The sequence below is a fragment of the Egretta garzetta genome, unplaced genomic scaffold (assembly GCF_000687185.1).
Source record: "Egretta garzetta isolate BGI_Z169 unplaced genomic scaffold, ASM68718v1 scaffold181, whole genome shotgun sequence".
NCBI classification, from domain to species: Eukaryota; Metazoa; Chordata; class Aves; order Pelecaniformes; family Ardeidae; genus Egretta; species Egretta garzetta.
Window position 1 is genome coordinate 370,689 of NW_009258667.1, and position 16,364 is coordinate 387,052.

The 16,364-nt window shown below is 39.0% G+C and overlaps 1 protein-coding gene across 1 annotated transcript in view; it reads left to right on the forward strand.

Annotated features, from left to right (window-relative positions):
• VIPR2 (vasoactive intestinal peptide receptor 2) overlaps nt 1-16,364 on the forward strand; it is a 227,810-nt gene that overhangs the window by 98,361 nt on the left and 113,085 nt on the right. Inside the window, exon 4 of the mRNA XM_009648605.2 lies at nt 14,268-14,458. Coding sequence (XP_009646900.2) covers nt 14,268-14,458 — 191 coding nt within the window. The remainder of the gene's footprint in view (nt 1-14,267; nt 14,459-16,364) is intronic.

A 16,364-nucleotide genomic window follows, 5' to 3' on the forward strand; every position in this document is an offset into this window, starting at 1 on the left:
TCAGCAGTATGTGTGGGTGTCTGGCCAAATGTGGATCAAAAGGTACGTAGGTACTACTAGGAGTGAATTTAAAGCAGTTTTTCCAATGATTAGTTGGTAAGTAACATAAAATCCTTTGTATGTATGAGAGACAAATCTGAAGCGGTGGCCAGCGGTGAGAGCACTATAGCAGGGAAACAGAGAAAATCACGGATTAATTAATGGATGCGGCTGTGGCTGTGCTTTGACAGTATAAAAGATCTCATTTAACAGAAACCAGACATACCAGTATCAATCTCCAGATGTAACAAAAATACGTTTATCTGAGGATTCCCACAGCACTGAGAAGCAATCACTTCCCATGCTACACCAGAAAAGACTTCTTCACTTTCTGGGGTGACAAAATCCTGAAGCCCCAAGCTGCTCTGCTGAGATGAACAATTAAATGAAATTACTCCGATAATTAAGTTCATACAGCAACCACTAAGAGTGATCCTGTGCCCAGCAAAGAATTTGTGGTTTAGTTACACTTATTATAAATTCAAATATCCCATCTAGACTATAAGCCAATTTATACTGCTATCTATCAGAGGCACGTTCATCCTTTTAGACAACAAATGCTTAAGAGCAGCTGTTTGATTTAGTCTTGGAGAAAGGTTTTCATGGATTGGAGAGCAATATTCAGCCCCTTGTAAAGGGCTTTCCGGGCCTACGTATTTGGGTTATTTTACTTAAAAAGTATGTATTTTTCAAGCTTCTCTAAAAGAAAAGGCCAGCCTGGGTAAACTGAGGAACAATTTCTAACTTCAGTGGAGTTATGACCATTTACCAGGGGCTGGTCCTTGCTCTCCAGGCTGGAGTTACAACCCTTGCAAATGCTACATCAGAGATGATAGTTTTGTGGTTGGGTTTTTAGACTAATGCTAGATATAACTCCCATGGTCATGACCTTTTTCCTGATCTTCTAAAAGGCACCCAATTTGCTCTTTTTCAGGCCAAATCTACTTGTGTTGTTATCAGAACAGCAGATGAAACCCACCTCTTTTATCTTTTTGAAAGCAGCCCACAAGAAATAGGCATCACCTTTGTACAAATTTGCATCGGGCTCTTGGTTTTTGTTTTTGTTTTTGTTTTTTTTAAATTCCAGCCTGAAGATATATCCTTATTTCCAGAGTTATTTCTGCCTAGCCAACAAACAAAAGTAAAATGCAAGAAAACACAATCCGTATGATGTCTGCTTTTTATCATCTGCTCTCCCCTTTAGCTCCTTTTCTGAATGGGAACCAACAGGATGGAAATCAAATGTAGGATATATATAAATGCAACATGGGGAAAAAAATCTTTCACAAATGTTTAGAATAACATTTATTTTATGGCTTTAATACCTGGTAAAAATAGCGCACCAAAATTGAGTGCGTGTGGAAAAAACGCAAACCGTGCTCTGTGTCTTCAAAACACAGTTGTGTTAGTGCCACATACAAAGCCAGAGCAGCACACTGCAAAAATGGCTATCTGTGCGTAATCGGACTGGATAGCATGAGCCTATACCTTGAAGCTGTACCATGGAGTAAATGCTCTCATGTCAGGTCTTATTTTCACATTCTTCTGACACCGCAATGTGTTCAACAGTTGTCTGTTGTGTTTGCCCACTGACGGTATGTTCTCAATTACAGACTCTTCATCACTTCTGCAGTTACGGGGGTAATATATTTTGTGAAAAGCTGCCTTAGATTCTGTTTGGCAAGGCTTCCATATAAACGTAAACATCCACTTAGCTTTTTTCGCTCAGCCATACCTCTACAAATAATGGCAAGCTAAACATCTCCTTGGAAGAGCTCTCAGATTTGAGAGGCTTTGGAGCTGTGCAGGGGGATATGATGCAAACGCAGGCTCTAGGTGTAATTACAGTAGTAATCATCTGTCACTTGTGTGAGTAGGCAATAACCGTCTTTATCTCTTTGGTTAACATCATTCTGAACACATGGAGGAGGCCTTAGGAAATGAAAAAAGCGATCTTCCAAGTACCTTGCAAAATAAATACATGGTGTGTAATGAGGAGGCAGAGGATGCCCTCAGCAGAGTGAGCTCTCCCCAGCTTGCCTATCATAAGACATGTAACTATTGATACATGAGAAATATTTGCAGAGGGAAGAGAAACATGCCATCATTTACTGAAATATTGGTTATGTTCTGTTTAATCCTTTCATCGTTCTTTTTCTGGCCTTTCTTTTTTCCTTTGCTGCCTTTCCATGGAAACATAACACAGTCTATTGTTTTGTTTAATTTTTTTCATTTGCTTTTCTTCTATTGACCTCCTCTAATATGTGTCTGATTCTATTTTTTTTCAGACAAGTTAATGATTCAGGAAGAGGAAAGACATTTTCAGGGCAGCTTGAATATAAATGATAAACTGTAAGTCACATTTGTTTGCACAAGGATAGTATTTGTGGTTTCACACTGTTCCAAAGCAGGGTTCCAAGAACTGGCTGGATAGTTTGCCTGTTATTTATCACGCTGTCCCAAGCAGATGATTTCTGGATGATTAACAGAGCTGTCATTGCACTCTTACATACAGGCCAAACTGATCCTGATGCTTTTCAAATACTTAGTAGATGTTATAAAGAAAAAAAAAAAAAAAAGCCTAGTAATGATCATCTACTAACCTTGTTGTTAAATGTCTTCTAAATGCTAGCAGTATTTTATCTGTAATTAAATCCTTGATGAACTTTCCCAGTCTTCCCATTCTCCACGGCTTGCAAGCATCCCAACCTTTCTTTAAATCATAATGAGGAGGCTACACTAATGATTATTGACTTCTCAAAGTGAGAAGGGATCTACAGAGACAGTACTGTCTTCCAAAGCGCATGGGGCAGTTTACCTTCAGCATCCCATTGGGATTAATTCAAACAGTAGCCTAAACTCCAAAATATTGCACGTGGTTTTTCCTGCTCGAGTTTAGAAACTAGATCAGCAGACCCCCAAGGGAGCGATGACCCTACCACGGAGGTGCTTTCTACGTGCCTGGACAGCATCTGTCAGTCCTTCTCTTTGTTTTATGGAAGTGAAAGGCATAATCTGAGGCTGTCCTTGGAAATGTAAATCCATCCTAAAAAACACTGAGTTGGGTGCCTTCTTACTGCATGGGTTTAACAGAGCCAAATTGCAGCCATTGCTCTGTAGTGTGTTGAGGGAGTTATCTGTTGTCTATTTAGGAACATTTTATGATTAAAGGATAGGAAATTATTATTTTTACTTCAGTTGGTGAAACTGCTCACATTGCACTGTGGTAGCAAAGTCCGTGACCTGAGAAAGTTTGCCAAGTTCCATGACACATCTCTCAGTACAAGCAAATCATATATAAACCCATCTTGGGGTACTTTATTTTCCTTCTCTGGGCTGTGGGAAGCTAAAAGAGAATCCGTGAGTGTTATTATTATCATTACATTCACTTGTTTCATACTACTTAGCCTGAGCATCAGCCCCATGGAAACAGAAAAGAGTCAAAAATATTCTTTAAATCTCTTGCCATGGATTCTAAGCTGCATTTACTTCTATATTTCCTGTTTATTTATGTGATTAACCTATATAGATATTTTAGAGAGGATTCATTCCCAAAGTATGCAGAGAAGTATGTTCAAAGATAGTTAAACTGGAAGATAAAGTGGAAACACAGTGGATTATTCAAATGCAACTAAGCTGCTTTTCTATCAAGTTCTTCATGGCTTTTTATTGTCTATAAGTAATGTGGGCGCTAGCACAAGGGAGGGTGGTAAAGAAAAAAGGCTTAATTTTACTAAGAGGTGAACTGGCCAAGGTCAGCCCTCTGCCCCTGCACTAACAGGCTTTTGCCAAGATGAAAGTGCCGTATTTTAACTGTGGTTTTTATATTTGAATACCTCATATGTACTCATCAACCCAAAGCAGGGGAAAAAAAGGCTTGTTTTGCTCAGTGAAGACAATCCTTTTGACTCTTGATTAAATCTGAAATCTAGTTCTTTTAGTAAAGTGTTTAATCTAGTTTCTGGTACACAGAAAAATAAACCCAGTAATTTAGTCTTTCTTTATCTGGATATAGGAGTAGCTTTAAAAATGTTGGGAATGATCGTTCATTGTACTTCTTCTGTGACAGAGGGCTATTTTGATTCCATTTTTCATAAGAACAGCTGTGATTTCTATACTGATGGGCCCAAGATGTATCTTCATTATTCTGACCCTGTGCTTTTTAGGACACAAAAGTTATTGCTATTATTGCTCATTAGTTTTGTCCTCTTTATGACATTGAGAATTAGAGCATGCCTGACTTCCTGGAGACTTTTTTGCATCAGTGATGACTGATAAACTGCTGGATTCTTCTAGATAAAACTTAGTGGCATAGAGAGACCACTAGTTCTCTTTCTAATGTTTAATTTAATGTGCTATATTTCAACATCACTACCCTCAAAAAAATATTTCATATGTATCATGAAAGAACCTTTTGTGTCAGTGGGAAGACACTGACAGTGTGTCTTCCCAGACAGTGGGAAGCTGGGTCAGATCTGTGTAATTAGACTGAACCTTGAGAAAACTCTGCTGTATGTAGAATCATAGAATCATGTCCCTAAGCACCACATCTAGACGTCTTTTAAATATCGAGAGCAGCTCAGTCCTTAGCTAGCCCCACATTCCCATTTGAGACCCTGAGAAATATGAAGTTTACCTAACATTTCTTTCCTTCAAAAAAATGCTGTAGAGCTCTGTCGAGCAGCCCATCTATAGTTTTTACTTAGTCTGGCAGCACCTAGAGTATTTGAAGATCAGCTCGGAAAGGGTCATGCAAGTGTAATTTGTTAATCTTTAAAACTTGAAAGGGATGTGTCTCCATGACAGTGCGGGAGAGTTGTACTGGGTAATAAACCAGGATATCAGTTGGTTTTACGTAGAGTGCTGTAAATCCTGGCTGCTCTGTACCAGCAAAGGACATCATAGCTGAGGAAAGCCCCTAAGCTGGTGCTCCAGGAACTGCCTTGCAAAGGGTTTTGTTATGCTCCAACTTTTTGCTGTTCGGAACAGATTAAATTGAAATGAAATTCAGGATGGGACTCAGCCATAATAAAGGAGAATTTTTGCTGTCTGGTGACTGTTCAGCTTGCAGCTAGCTGTAATTAGCTCTATTGTTCCCCGATCAGCCGTTGCTGGCCTTCTGCCACTCTGCTTCATAATGATAATATTAAAGAACTGAATTCACATGTAGCATGCTACAGTCTCAGGGATGCCAGTATGGACTCTGCTCAGAAGCTGCTTATCTATGTTTTTTGTAAAAAAGAAACATCTGCATTAAGAACAGTTGAAAGAATGGGGCACAACAAACTGAGACTTGCCTCCTGATACACCTTACTGTTATATTTTAGTGTACTTCTGTAGCTTCAGCCTCTGCTTTTGCATGCTGAGAAGGTTTCCACCACTTAGATCCATGGCTGGGGATTTGACAGTTGGCATTTAATCTAGGCATCATTTAATCTCTTGATTCCTTGCTTTAGCGGTAGTGTATCTCCAAAAGGAGCTTAGGTGTAATTCATGCATCTATGCATTACTGGGTGGTCCACCAAAAAAAAATCTATTTCCTCAGTTCTTTTGTTTCCTGAAGGCATCCTTAATTTTTGCCCTCACATGTAGAAGTGTCTTTGCCACAGGAGAGACAGATGGGTGTGTAAGTCTTTCCCTGTCGGGTGCCTGTCTAATCCTTAGGCATCTGGCATACGATGTTTAGGCACCAGGGGGCTTTTGCAGATAGCCCTCTTCTGCCTAATACTCTCAAATTAATGTGAACTTGATCCTGACCCGCTGGAACAAAATCTTACTGGTTCAAAACAGAGTTAGGGCTCAAGCTCACAATTTGAATCACAGCAATCTCCTCAGCTCTAATTTTTCCAAAGTGCTGCAGTGCTGATACACAAGACAAGAAACAGCAATACCCCATCAGCATTTGTGCAGAAGGTCAGAGGAGTGTAAGTTATGTTTTCTCTTCATGACTGAGATGTCCTCAAGTTAGTGCTGCACTGTATGGTTCTCACCAGCACCTCTGCGTAGTCACTGCTTAACATCTCCCCAGCTGCTTTTGCAGCTCAGCTCAGAGCTGGGCTGATGTCTCCAGACCCAAACTGGTTCTCAGCATCCAGGGAATTTAGTTAGATTTCAGTACTTGTACATGAACAAGAACAACAATCAGGACTGTAAGAAAAAAGTGAGGGATAGTAATTACACTACTTTACAAAAATTAAATTAAATCTCAGCCTTTCTTTCTGAGCTACTAGACTCAGAAGGTGGCCTTCCTTTTCAAATAGTTGTAACTGATTTCCCTCCTTGAAAATTATTGTCCTTCTATTTGTATCAGAACCAAATTCACCTTCCCATTCAGTTATCTTTGAACTTGCATGCTATGCACTTTTTTACATCTCTTATGGGACTCTTAAAGCACTGATGCTCGCATTATTGCTCAAGTCCAAATTACACTTTATGTGATGCTAATTTTGAGAACGTGGACCTTGTATGTGTGACAAAAACAGTTATCACTATTTAGCTAGGCTTTAAAAGCTCAGAAAGGTAAGAATTACTGTGAGGAAAAATCCAAACAAGTTAAATCTGAAAACAGCATCTGGTGTACTAGGGCAACTGTAAGCCCATGGCCCTGTGACAACATGCAATGACCCTATCCTAGTGACTAAAGCATTTTATTTTTCTTACTTCTAAGTTTATCCACTTCCAACATTTAAAAAAGAGTAGATATTTCCTCTTTGTGATTACCCTCCCAGGCACACATATGGTGTGCTGGTTTTGGCTGGGATAGAGTTAATTTTCTTCATAATAGCTAGTATGGGGCTATGTTTTAGATTTGTGCTGAAAACAGTGTTGATAATACAGGGATTATGTAGTGAGGCTTGGGGGGGGTGCACAAGAAGCTGCGAGGGGACACGGCTGGGACAGCTGACCCCAACTGACCTAAGGGGTATTCCATACCATATGGCATCATGCTCAGCATATAAAGCTGCGGGAAGAAGAAGGAAGGGGGGGCATTTGGAGTTACGGCATTTGTCTTCCCAAGTCACCGTTACACGTGATGGAGCCCTGTTTTCCTGGAGATGGCTGAACACCTGCCTGCCCATGGGAAGCAGTGAATTAATTCCCTGTTTTGCTTTGCTTGCATGTATGGCTCTACCTATTAAACTGTCTTTTCCTGAAACCACAAGTGTTCTCACTTTTAATCTTCCAATTCTCTCCCTCATCCTACTGAGGGGGACTGAGTGAGCGGCTGTGGGGGGCTGAGTTGCCAGCTGGGGTTAAACCACAACATATGGTTATTTTAGTTCTACATTTTGCTGCCTTACTTTTGCTGCCTTTATATGTTTTGATTTCTCTTAAGAGGAATTTTATTTAATTTCTTCTGTTTAGCAACCTTCATCTTATAATCACTTCAGTTTATCATCTGTGTTTCATTTGTGGAGGAGAACAGGATGCCTCATTCTTTTGAATTCATCTTGTTCTGACTAAGTCTTGTGATAAAGTAATGAGGTCGAAAGCCTCATTGTACCTGTATAGACATGTTGCAGAACCAAAGGAAAGAGAAATCATTAACAAACATGGTCTACTTGGTCATCAGGTCTTTCCAAGTAGCACAGGAGGAGAAATACGCCAGAGTTAACAAGGCACAGGGCTTTTGAAGTAGACAGAGGAGGGAACGAAGCACAGTGCCTCCCTTCTGCCAATATGACAGATACTTTCTTTTAGTCTCCTACTAATTTTTTTTTTATTCTTTGAACCAGGTTCTTTGAATAGTTGCAGCTGGCTAAGCAATGGATAGTTGAATTTCTTACATCATTCAGTTCACCTTTAATTAGCACATTTTACCAGCCTTTTCAGCAACTATTGTTAACCACTTATGTGGCACCTTAGTGATCTTGTGTGAGGACTTCATATTTTTCAGAACTAATTGCTGCCTTACAACAGAAGAGGAAAGTGGGACTACAGCTCCCCAAGGTAAGGTTGACTGGCAGCTTTTGCACTGCTTCTAATAAATAACACTCTCAGTCTCTGTTGTGTTACAAAGGCCATTTGTCCACTTAAGAAACACTTTAAGAGCATCTGTCACTGTCTTTGTTTTCCTTCTGTGCACTATGCACTAAAAGCATTATTTCCGCAAGGGAAATAAGAAAAATCCACCTGCAAAATTATCCCCACACCTCCAAGCTAGCTGGAGAATATTCACAGCAGCTTCTTGTTGTTATTGGATTTGGTTAATCAAGAATGTAAAATAAATTCAAGTAAAAATAATTAAATAAACTTTTGGGGTTTCCTTTCCTTCCTCTGTGCCTGACAGTTGCATTAACACTTAGACCTCCTTTCCCTTAACTCCTATTGCCTTAGGAGAAATCATTTATACTTCTATAACTGTGCTCTAAATTGACAGTCTCTTATGCTCTGTAAATGCGACTTATTTTCTGCTGGGAAAAGAAATAAATATAAATAAATCAAGTATGGCATAGTGTAGATACTTCGTGAACACGCTGGCCAAAATCCTCCTGTCTGTTGGATCTTTCTAGTACAAAAAATATCTGAAACCTGGCACATTTGCTGAACTAGACGAGATAATGTGGTCTACCTGAACATGTGCTGGGACCTTGGTGCTTTAGGAGCTGTACAGAAAATAGAACAAAAACATGGTCAAAGCCCTGAGAACTTGGAGTCTAATGTGCAAGAAGAGGCAGCAGATAGATAAAAGTCATGTAAGTGTTTGTCAACAGGAAAGAGGAGAGTTGTTCCAGGAAATTACCAAACTAGCCAAGGGGCTGTTGAAGCATTATGGAAAAGGAAAGTTTAGGAAAGAGTTTAAAGACAGGCTGGGAAATTTTGCACATATTTGTAAGAGGTTGCACTCAAACATTAGTGGTGGCTGGGAAGAAAGTATAAAGCTGCTTTTTGAAAATCTGGCCAGGTACAAGCTAGCCACATGCTCTGAACAAAGCCTGAAGCTGGCTTCAGAGCCAAATCAGAAGAAAAAAAAAGCTGTTATTGGTTGGAAAGGTCCTCAAAAGCCTTTCTTTGATAAAACAGAGAAGAGGAACCTCTGAGAGAGAGGAGTAGACTAATGGCATGGATAAAGCAACAGACTTGGAAAATTTTCATTGCAAAGGTCTTCTGGGTATATAGGGGAGACATGGGATTTACTCAGGCCCAAGCAAGCATGACACATGCATGAGGTGAGAGCCTGGATAACAGTAAGAGCTGAGTGAATGAATCAGAAACGGAGTATTTTAGAGATGTCAGATAGAAAGATGCTGTGAGTCTGAGTGTGAGGACTCCAAGAACACGAAGGTCAGGTCCCGTGTGATCAGATGCTTCATAGCTCTGTCCACAAGAAATGAGCAGAAAAATGCTATGGAGAATATTAGTTTTATATTAGCTATGTTGAGCCTAAATGTCTACAAATAAGTGTTAGAGATAGACTAGTTAGGACAAAAGAGTAGGATTTATCTCACTTAACTTTATACAGCTACAATGTAGATATTACCCTTTATAGTGAAAGGAAAGAAGCACAGTTAGATCATCATTCAGCTGCTTTATTTTAGAGATGTTCTTTAGCAGTTGAATTAATTGCACCCTACAGCTCTTTAAATATTCTTGCCTTGATTTTCAGACTACACAGAGAGCCTGCAATGCGTGGTTCAGAAATAAATATCTACATTCAGACATATGAATCCCATCCACAGGGACAGAATACAGGGGTAGAAGTGAGGCATAGAATCGGAGGGAGAATTTATGTTTGTAGATGGCATTTACTTAGAAAAGATGTGCACAGAACAGAAAGAACTGTAGGAGATCCCCAAAGAGGAATGGAAAAAGGCAAGGACTCACTGAAGAACACAGAGAAGGAACAGTTAGAGAGATAGGAGGGGTTATTTACTGAGGTCAGATACTGGAGACTGGGGAGAAACACAGGGAAGAGGGCTAAAGATGGTGAGCTGAGCATACATGGAAAAACATATCAGAATTTGTCAGTTTTCTCTTGGAATAAATAAATGAGGGGTTTTTTTGGAAGTGAGAAGAAGAGGCAGGCATAAGGAAGATTTTAAGGAATGGGTCAAGTTTGTGAGCAAATTCTTCATTTTTTTCCAGAACTCAGTCTCCATACCTGTGAAATGGGACCATAGCAAATACTGCATCCTGAAACATCGTGCAGAACATGGAGATACCCTTCCTGGAGACGAACAATGGCAGGAGCCAGAGCCACTCTGGATCATTAGCAGAACTTTCTAATTCTTTTTGCTTCTCACTGCACAGCCCCAGCTGCTCTGTTACGATGAACCTATGTACTCTGTTTCTTCCAAGGCCACAGTTTGTGATGCTTCTTGAAGAAGTATAATATGGCAAGACAAAATCAGATTCATTCACTTTATGCCATAGTTCACATACAGTGCATATGAGCAATCATGTCTCTGTGAAGGCTCTCCTCACTTTGTTTCTTTTCCATCCTCCCTGTCTTTCATATCTTCATCTCTGTCTTTAGGGCAACAGCCCTAGAAAGGAAAAATTGTAAAATGTGTTATTGCTTAACTATTCATTAGATGCAGTTAAAATATCTTGAAAAGGGTGAGCTGGATGATATTACAGATACATCAGGAATAAAACTGGTTAGAGCAAATAGTTGCCCATATATTACTCTTTGGGAACATAGACATCACAAGCAATGAGGGAAGATTTTCCAGTAGGAAAAAGTAAACTGTTCAGATTGAAACAGGTGGCGCAGATTAGGAATCAGGAATCAGGATTCTCGATTTTCAACATAATAATTAATAAATTGAGATTCAGTTGTACAGCAGCGACAGTTGCTGATTCAAACGAATATCCCACCACTAACATCTGAGTTTCCTGGAGTGGGAGGGGTTGATTGGTTTGTTTGATTTTTAACACACTGCACTAGTATTTCATAACGCTGTCATTTCCACCACTGCAAGATGATTAAACATCTTTGTTCAGTTCGATCCAGGCACTTAAGCAAGTCATTCTTTTTGTATTATAAGAGGAGTGAAAAATCCAGAGCAAAAATACAGGTACGCCTCAGCTTTGGGAAAACTCAGGCTTATGTTGGTTCCTATCTGCTAAAATTAATGTGTAGTTGGCTGTAAGTGTACTTGGTGGGGGGACTTGTCAGGGCTTTCAGGTCTGAAACCCTGCTTCAGGTGTTGATTGTTACTTGCTACCCTTTTGGCAAAAAATATACATGGAAGGTGGATTTTAAGCTAAAAGGTCTTGATGGAATTGCAATGACAGTAAATTTACTTGTATGTGCAGCTCCGCTGAAACTTCAGAAAACCATTTAAAAGACTCCTGTCACTGCAAGGGTTACATTTCCAGCGTATTTTAATTCCAACAAGGTTCATGTGTCTCTTAAAATAGAAATACTTGTTTTTTCTTCTTTAGTTCAACAGTGAACTCTCTAGCTGGATTACTGCTGGTAACATGGACACAGATAAGAGCGTTTTCAGGCAATGTTAAGGTCTGGAGTTTTAGATTTTCTCCTAAAATGGACTAACAAGGATAAAAAAAAACTTGCAAGGTTTTTGAAAATGTCAGTGAAAACAATAATATTTTTTGAAATTAAACCTGTTTCTGCCATGCTGGATACACATATCTCAGAGTATCACAGAAGTGCATGAGAACTACAGCCTGACTTATATCACTTGGTGTTCTAAGATGAGGGCATAATTTGCTTAGAAAGCCAAAATCCATTTATTTTTAGACTCATGACTGCTCATGACATAAAGGAAGGTAATTTCAAAAAGTTTTACTAATTATAAAGGAACGGATTGTTTTGCTGCATTAAACAGCACTTTCCTGCAAAATTTTCATTCACTCCAATACATAACACTGAATTACTTGTATTTCTAAGAAAAATGTTTGACCACCTTTGAATCCAGGTGTGTGGACTTGGGATGCTAGTATTTAGCACACTATTTTTATTTTATATATATATAACTATCTTGCAGTTCATTTACGTTAATCTGCTTTTGTGGGATTATGAATACATTATGTTATGACATATACGTATGTATGTGGTGTATGAGGATAAAACACCATAATAAATTGCACGTTGTGAATTTTGCTACAAATAACATCCCTTCTTTTACTTTCTTGTGCACAGTCTTCACCTTTAGTCTGCTTTGGGGTTCTGTGTAGGTTGGCTGGAGTCATCATTGTGGTCCTCAGGTTTTTAACTGGATTTTTTTTTCAGTGCTGAAGTAGCAAATTTGGGAACAGAGCTGATGCAATGGGAACATGTGCTGTATATAAATAATACAGATAATACAAATTAGTTCACTGGCTATTGCTGCTTATTTCCTCTGCACTGAAATAAAAAGAAATCTGGCTAAATTAGTTGATCACAGACTGACCTTGATCTGTTGTTATGGTGCACCCATCAGAAATGAAAGGCAGTAGTAGGATTGCTGTAGGCTGGGTATTTCTTTAGAGAAAGAGTAGTTTTAATGACATTATGCAAGGCATGGCTGGCACCCTGCTGGAATATTGCATGCAAATTTAATCACCGATGTTCTGGTCTCCATGAAAAAAATACAGGCAACTAAAAGGGAAAAAAAAAAAAGAGCCTAAAAGATTCATCCTCTTTAACTAAGAGAAGCAAAGGCTGAGAATGTATATCATGGGTTTGGAAATATAACAGAGCTGAGAAAAAGCAAAGTGCTGTAAGTACTACTTAATCTAATTGACAAGGGAGATGATGGATCCAGACTGTCCAGGCATACAGGTAGGCTGGGAAGTCAGGATGAGTTTTATCCATCAAAGCAGCGCAGTCTGGAACAACTTTCCAGTATAATCAATATAGTAAAAGCCATGTATAGTTTAAATCTTGATCACTTTTTAAAAAAAATCATTTTATATTCTGAGGTCCCCAAGTGATGTTTTATACAAAGATATGAATCTTGAAAATGCGAGTTGAGGTTGCTACACAACTGTCATTGCAGACAGTGTTTACTAAAAGTGTTTGAGTTGGAAAAAGCATCACTATTTTATCTCAGGATCAGAAAGCCTTTTCTGTCCAATGATTAGGAGAAAATGAAATCTTACCACAAGCTAAATTACTTAAGAACAGTAAATATGTATCAGAATGTAGAAGGTTTGGTAGAATCCTATGGCTACACGTTTATCGTATCACAAGATTCATAAACATTTGGTGATAATTTGTTCAGCTGCTGAGGCAGTTGCTCCATTTAAAACGTTTATAACTTTATTTATAATTTGAAAACCTTTGCCAAACAAATACTTCTGAAATGATCTGTGTTACTGTAAGTCCCTAAGATTTCTCTTTCTCATTTCAGGGAATACTAGCTTTTAAGTGCAATCCATAAATCCTTTTTTCTAAGGCTTCTTTTTACTCTCAGTATCCAAACGTGTGCCACTGTTGATATATTTTTAAAATTTTACTTTTATGCCAAGATATATCTGACATGAAGATGTATGGAATGTACAAAACAACTTGAAATCAGGCTCTCTGAATAAACAGTATGCTTGATGCCATGGTCCACTGAAATCACATGGAGACATCAGCAATCCAACTTGTCAGTGGCACAAGAGGGATTTTTGGCAGCTTGAAAGGGCCTCTGATTAGTGTCCCATCCATGATTTTCAGTGAGAGGTGAAGACTCTTCATTAGTGAACACATATATTCTGTGAAAAACAGTATTGCAAATACTGTACAAAAAATCCTTATTATTTGAATGATACTATCCTGAGCAATATGCACCCAGGTATTCAAGTCTCAGGTTCCAAAACACTCATGCAACATACTGGGATGGTCTGAAACAACAAACAACATTCGAATCACACAAGTAATTTTAAAGGAGTAATAGAGAACAGTGCAGTCAAAACTGCAGTTATCAATAGATCTGTAAAAGCAGAAAGTTCTGCTGCAGAAGAAGTGATTGAAAACTGCTGTGGTGAAAAGGAGAGGTTAGTGTGTAGCTTTGTGCTCACTGCAACGGACTCAGCCTCTGCTCTACTCCCCTTTTCCTAAGAATCAAAGATGCTGGCCCTGCCCAGTCAGCAAAGACACCAGCCAAGGCCCGCCTGGATGATGTCCCGTGCAACCTGCTCTGGGTGAACCTGCTTTAGCAGGAGGGTTGGACTAGATGATCTCCAGAGGTCCCTTCCAACCCTTGCCATTTTGTGATTCCGTGATTCTGTGATTTACTGGAAATATATTAGAAAACAGGTTTCTGGAGCTTTCTCTCTTTTCTGGCTAGTGCGGAGCTGGGCAGTGGAGAAGGTGCCGCCGAGACCCGAGAGCAGCAGCCAAGCCCGGCCAGCAGCCCGGCTGCAGCTCCCAGTGCTGCGGCAGGGAAACGCGCTGCCCCAAGGAGGGGACGGCTTGTGTTTGCGATTGCCCCCTGCCTTCTTAGGCTGATAGCAGGTCTGAAGTTTATTGAGTATCCGAGTATGTATACGGTATGAAACCAGGAGGAGGCAAGCTGGAAGCAAAATTTTTTTCTTGGTTTATACCCTGCTGAGATTGTGATCATTTTTAGCATAAATTACTTTGCACTTTCCTCTTAACCCTTAACAGAAACACAGAGATGTAAAGCCTGTAGAAGCATGCATCACTGTACAGCTTTCTCATGGTTCAGGCACTCTACAATTTGGGTGTTTTAGGACATACAATTTATTTCTTTTGATTCTCCTTGATATGCTGTCAAATTTTCCAAGCAGATTAAAGCCCTGATAGGGAAAGTCCTAGGATAAAATTAATGATTTCTCATTCAACTTAAAACCACAAATTTACATCTTATGGCTTTGTGTGTATTTTCTGTTCATGATGGTCTAAGTTTAGAGGTTTTGTATTTTCTGGAATGGCCATTCTACATTATAAATTTAAATGTAACCACCTTGACTCTGCCGAGATGACTCTCCCACCACAGAAACTTTGCCACAACACTCTCTGTAGCTGTAGTCCAAAACCATCCTCACATATTTTGAAACTGGGATGTTATCTCTTCAACATAGCAAAACCGAGTTTCTCAATTACACTTTGCAGCTGACTAAGCCTTTGATATGGTGCTGTCAATACTTACTTGGACCGACTGCTGTAAAAACAGGTTACTTCAACTTCTTGACGAGTTTTTCTAAGCTAATTTTCCCTGCATTACAATTGCATGATAGTCACAGATTGAACTCTTTAAACCTGCTGCTGCTGCTATAATTTGAAATAAATAGATTTTATTTACGTCTTTCAGTTCCTTAATTTATTTGATATCAGGGGAATCAGTTATTCTTGGGCATTGATTCATATGTAAATTATCTACAAGAAATGCATTATTGAGTATTAGGATAATAACACAATAATACTCTGATTAAGGTGGTAGTTTTAAACCATGAATATAATTTTTGTCTTCAGCCTGAGGTTCCATAGGTTAATTTTGGGGAGAATATGTAGTTGGCACAGCCAGATTGGCTCCTTAACAAAAAATGTCATTAGCAAATAAAACGTGAAGTGAAAGCTCTAAGTATTTTATAAATAGTATCGATGGGGTTTTGCATCCAAGGATGATCATAATGTTAACTATATTAAGTCTTTACGTTCACTGATGCATGTGCTTAGACACAAATATCTGCTTATAATAGAATCTTACTGGAGAGCTGGGAAAGTGTGTTTGTCTGGATGCACAACAGTTTAAATAATTCAAGGACAGAGGAAAATGTGGTTACTTGAATAATGGATAAATCAGCAGACTGCAAGGAAGAGACCTAAAATAAAACTAGTTATTTGAAAACCTCTGTTCAGTGACAGGGGAGAGAGTTTTGATGACTCAGAGGTTCTCTATCTTCAGAAATCAAGTGAAGCAGCTGTCTCAGAAAATAGTGGCCATTTGAGGATTTACAATGGAACAGTTATTCTGGCTATTTCACCACATTTTCAAATGTAAACAAGTCTTGACCACTGATGTATATATGAATTTAGCTGCTGGTGTTTATTTTAAGTTGAGGTTTGCAAAAGTTGGATGACTTAAATGATTAATAGTGGAGTCAGAGATTGGTGACTACAGCCATCCCAATTTTTTCTATGAAGTCCATTTACCTAATTAGCACTGTGCTTTCCACAGTTGAGGTGTTAGCATGGGAGACTAGATAGTAAAAATATTCTTGTAATAAGGAAGATAAAAGAAAATAATTACCATTTTCTATTGTAGACATTACTAGCAGGAGTCTAATTTCATCAGGTATATTAATAAAGTTGCCACTATATGTTGAGCTGCCTGATAATAGAGAAGAATTTTGTGTATTCTTCAAGGAGTGGCTGGATACCAGCCCAGAGATGTACAGCACTGGGCTCTCTCTTATGCTGC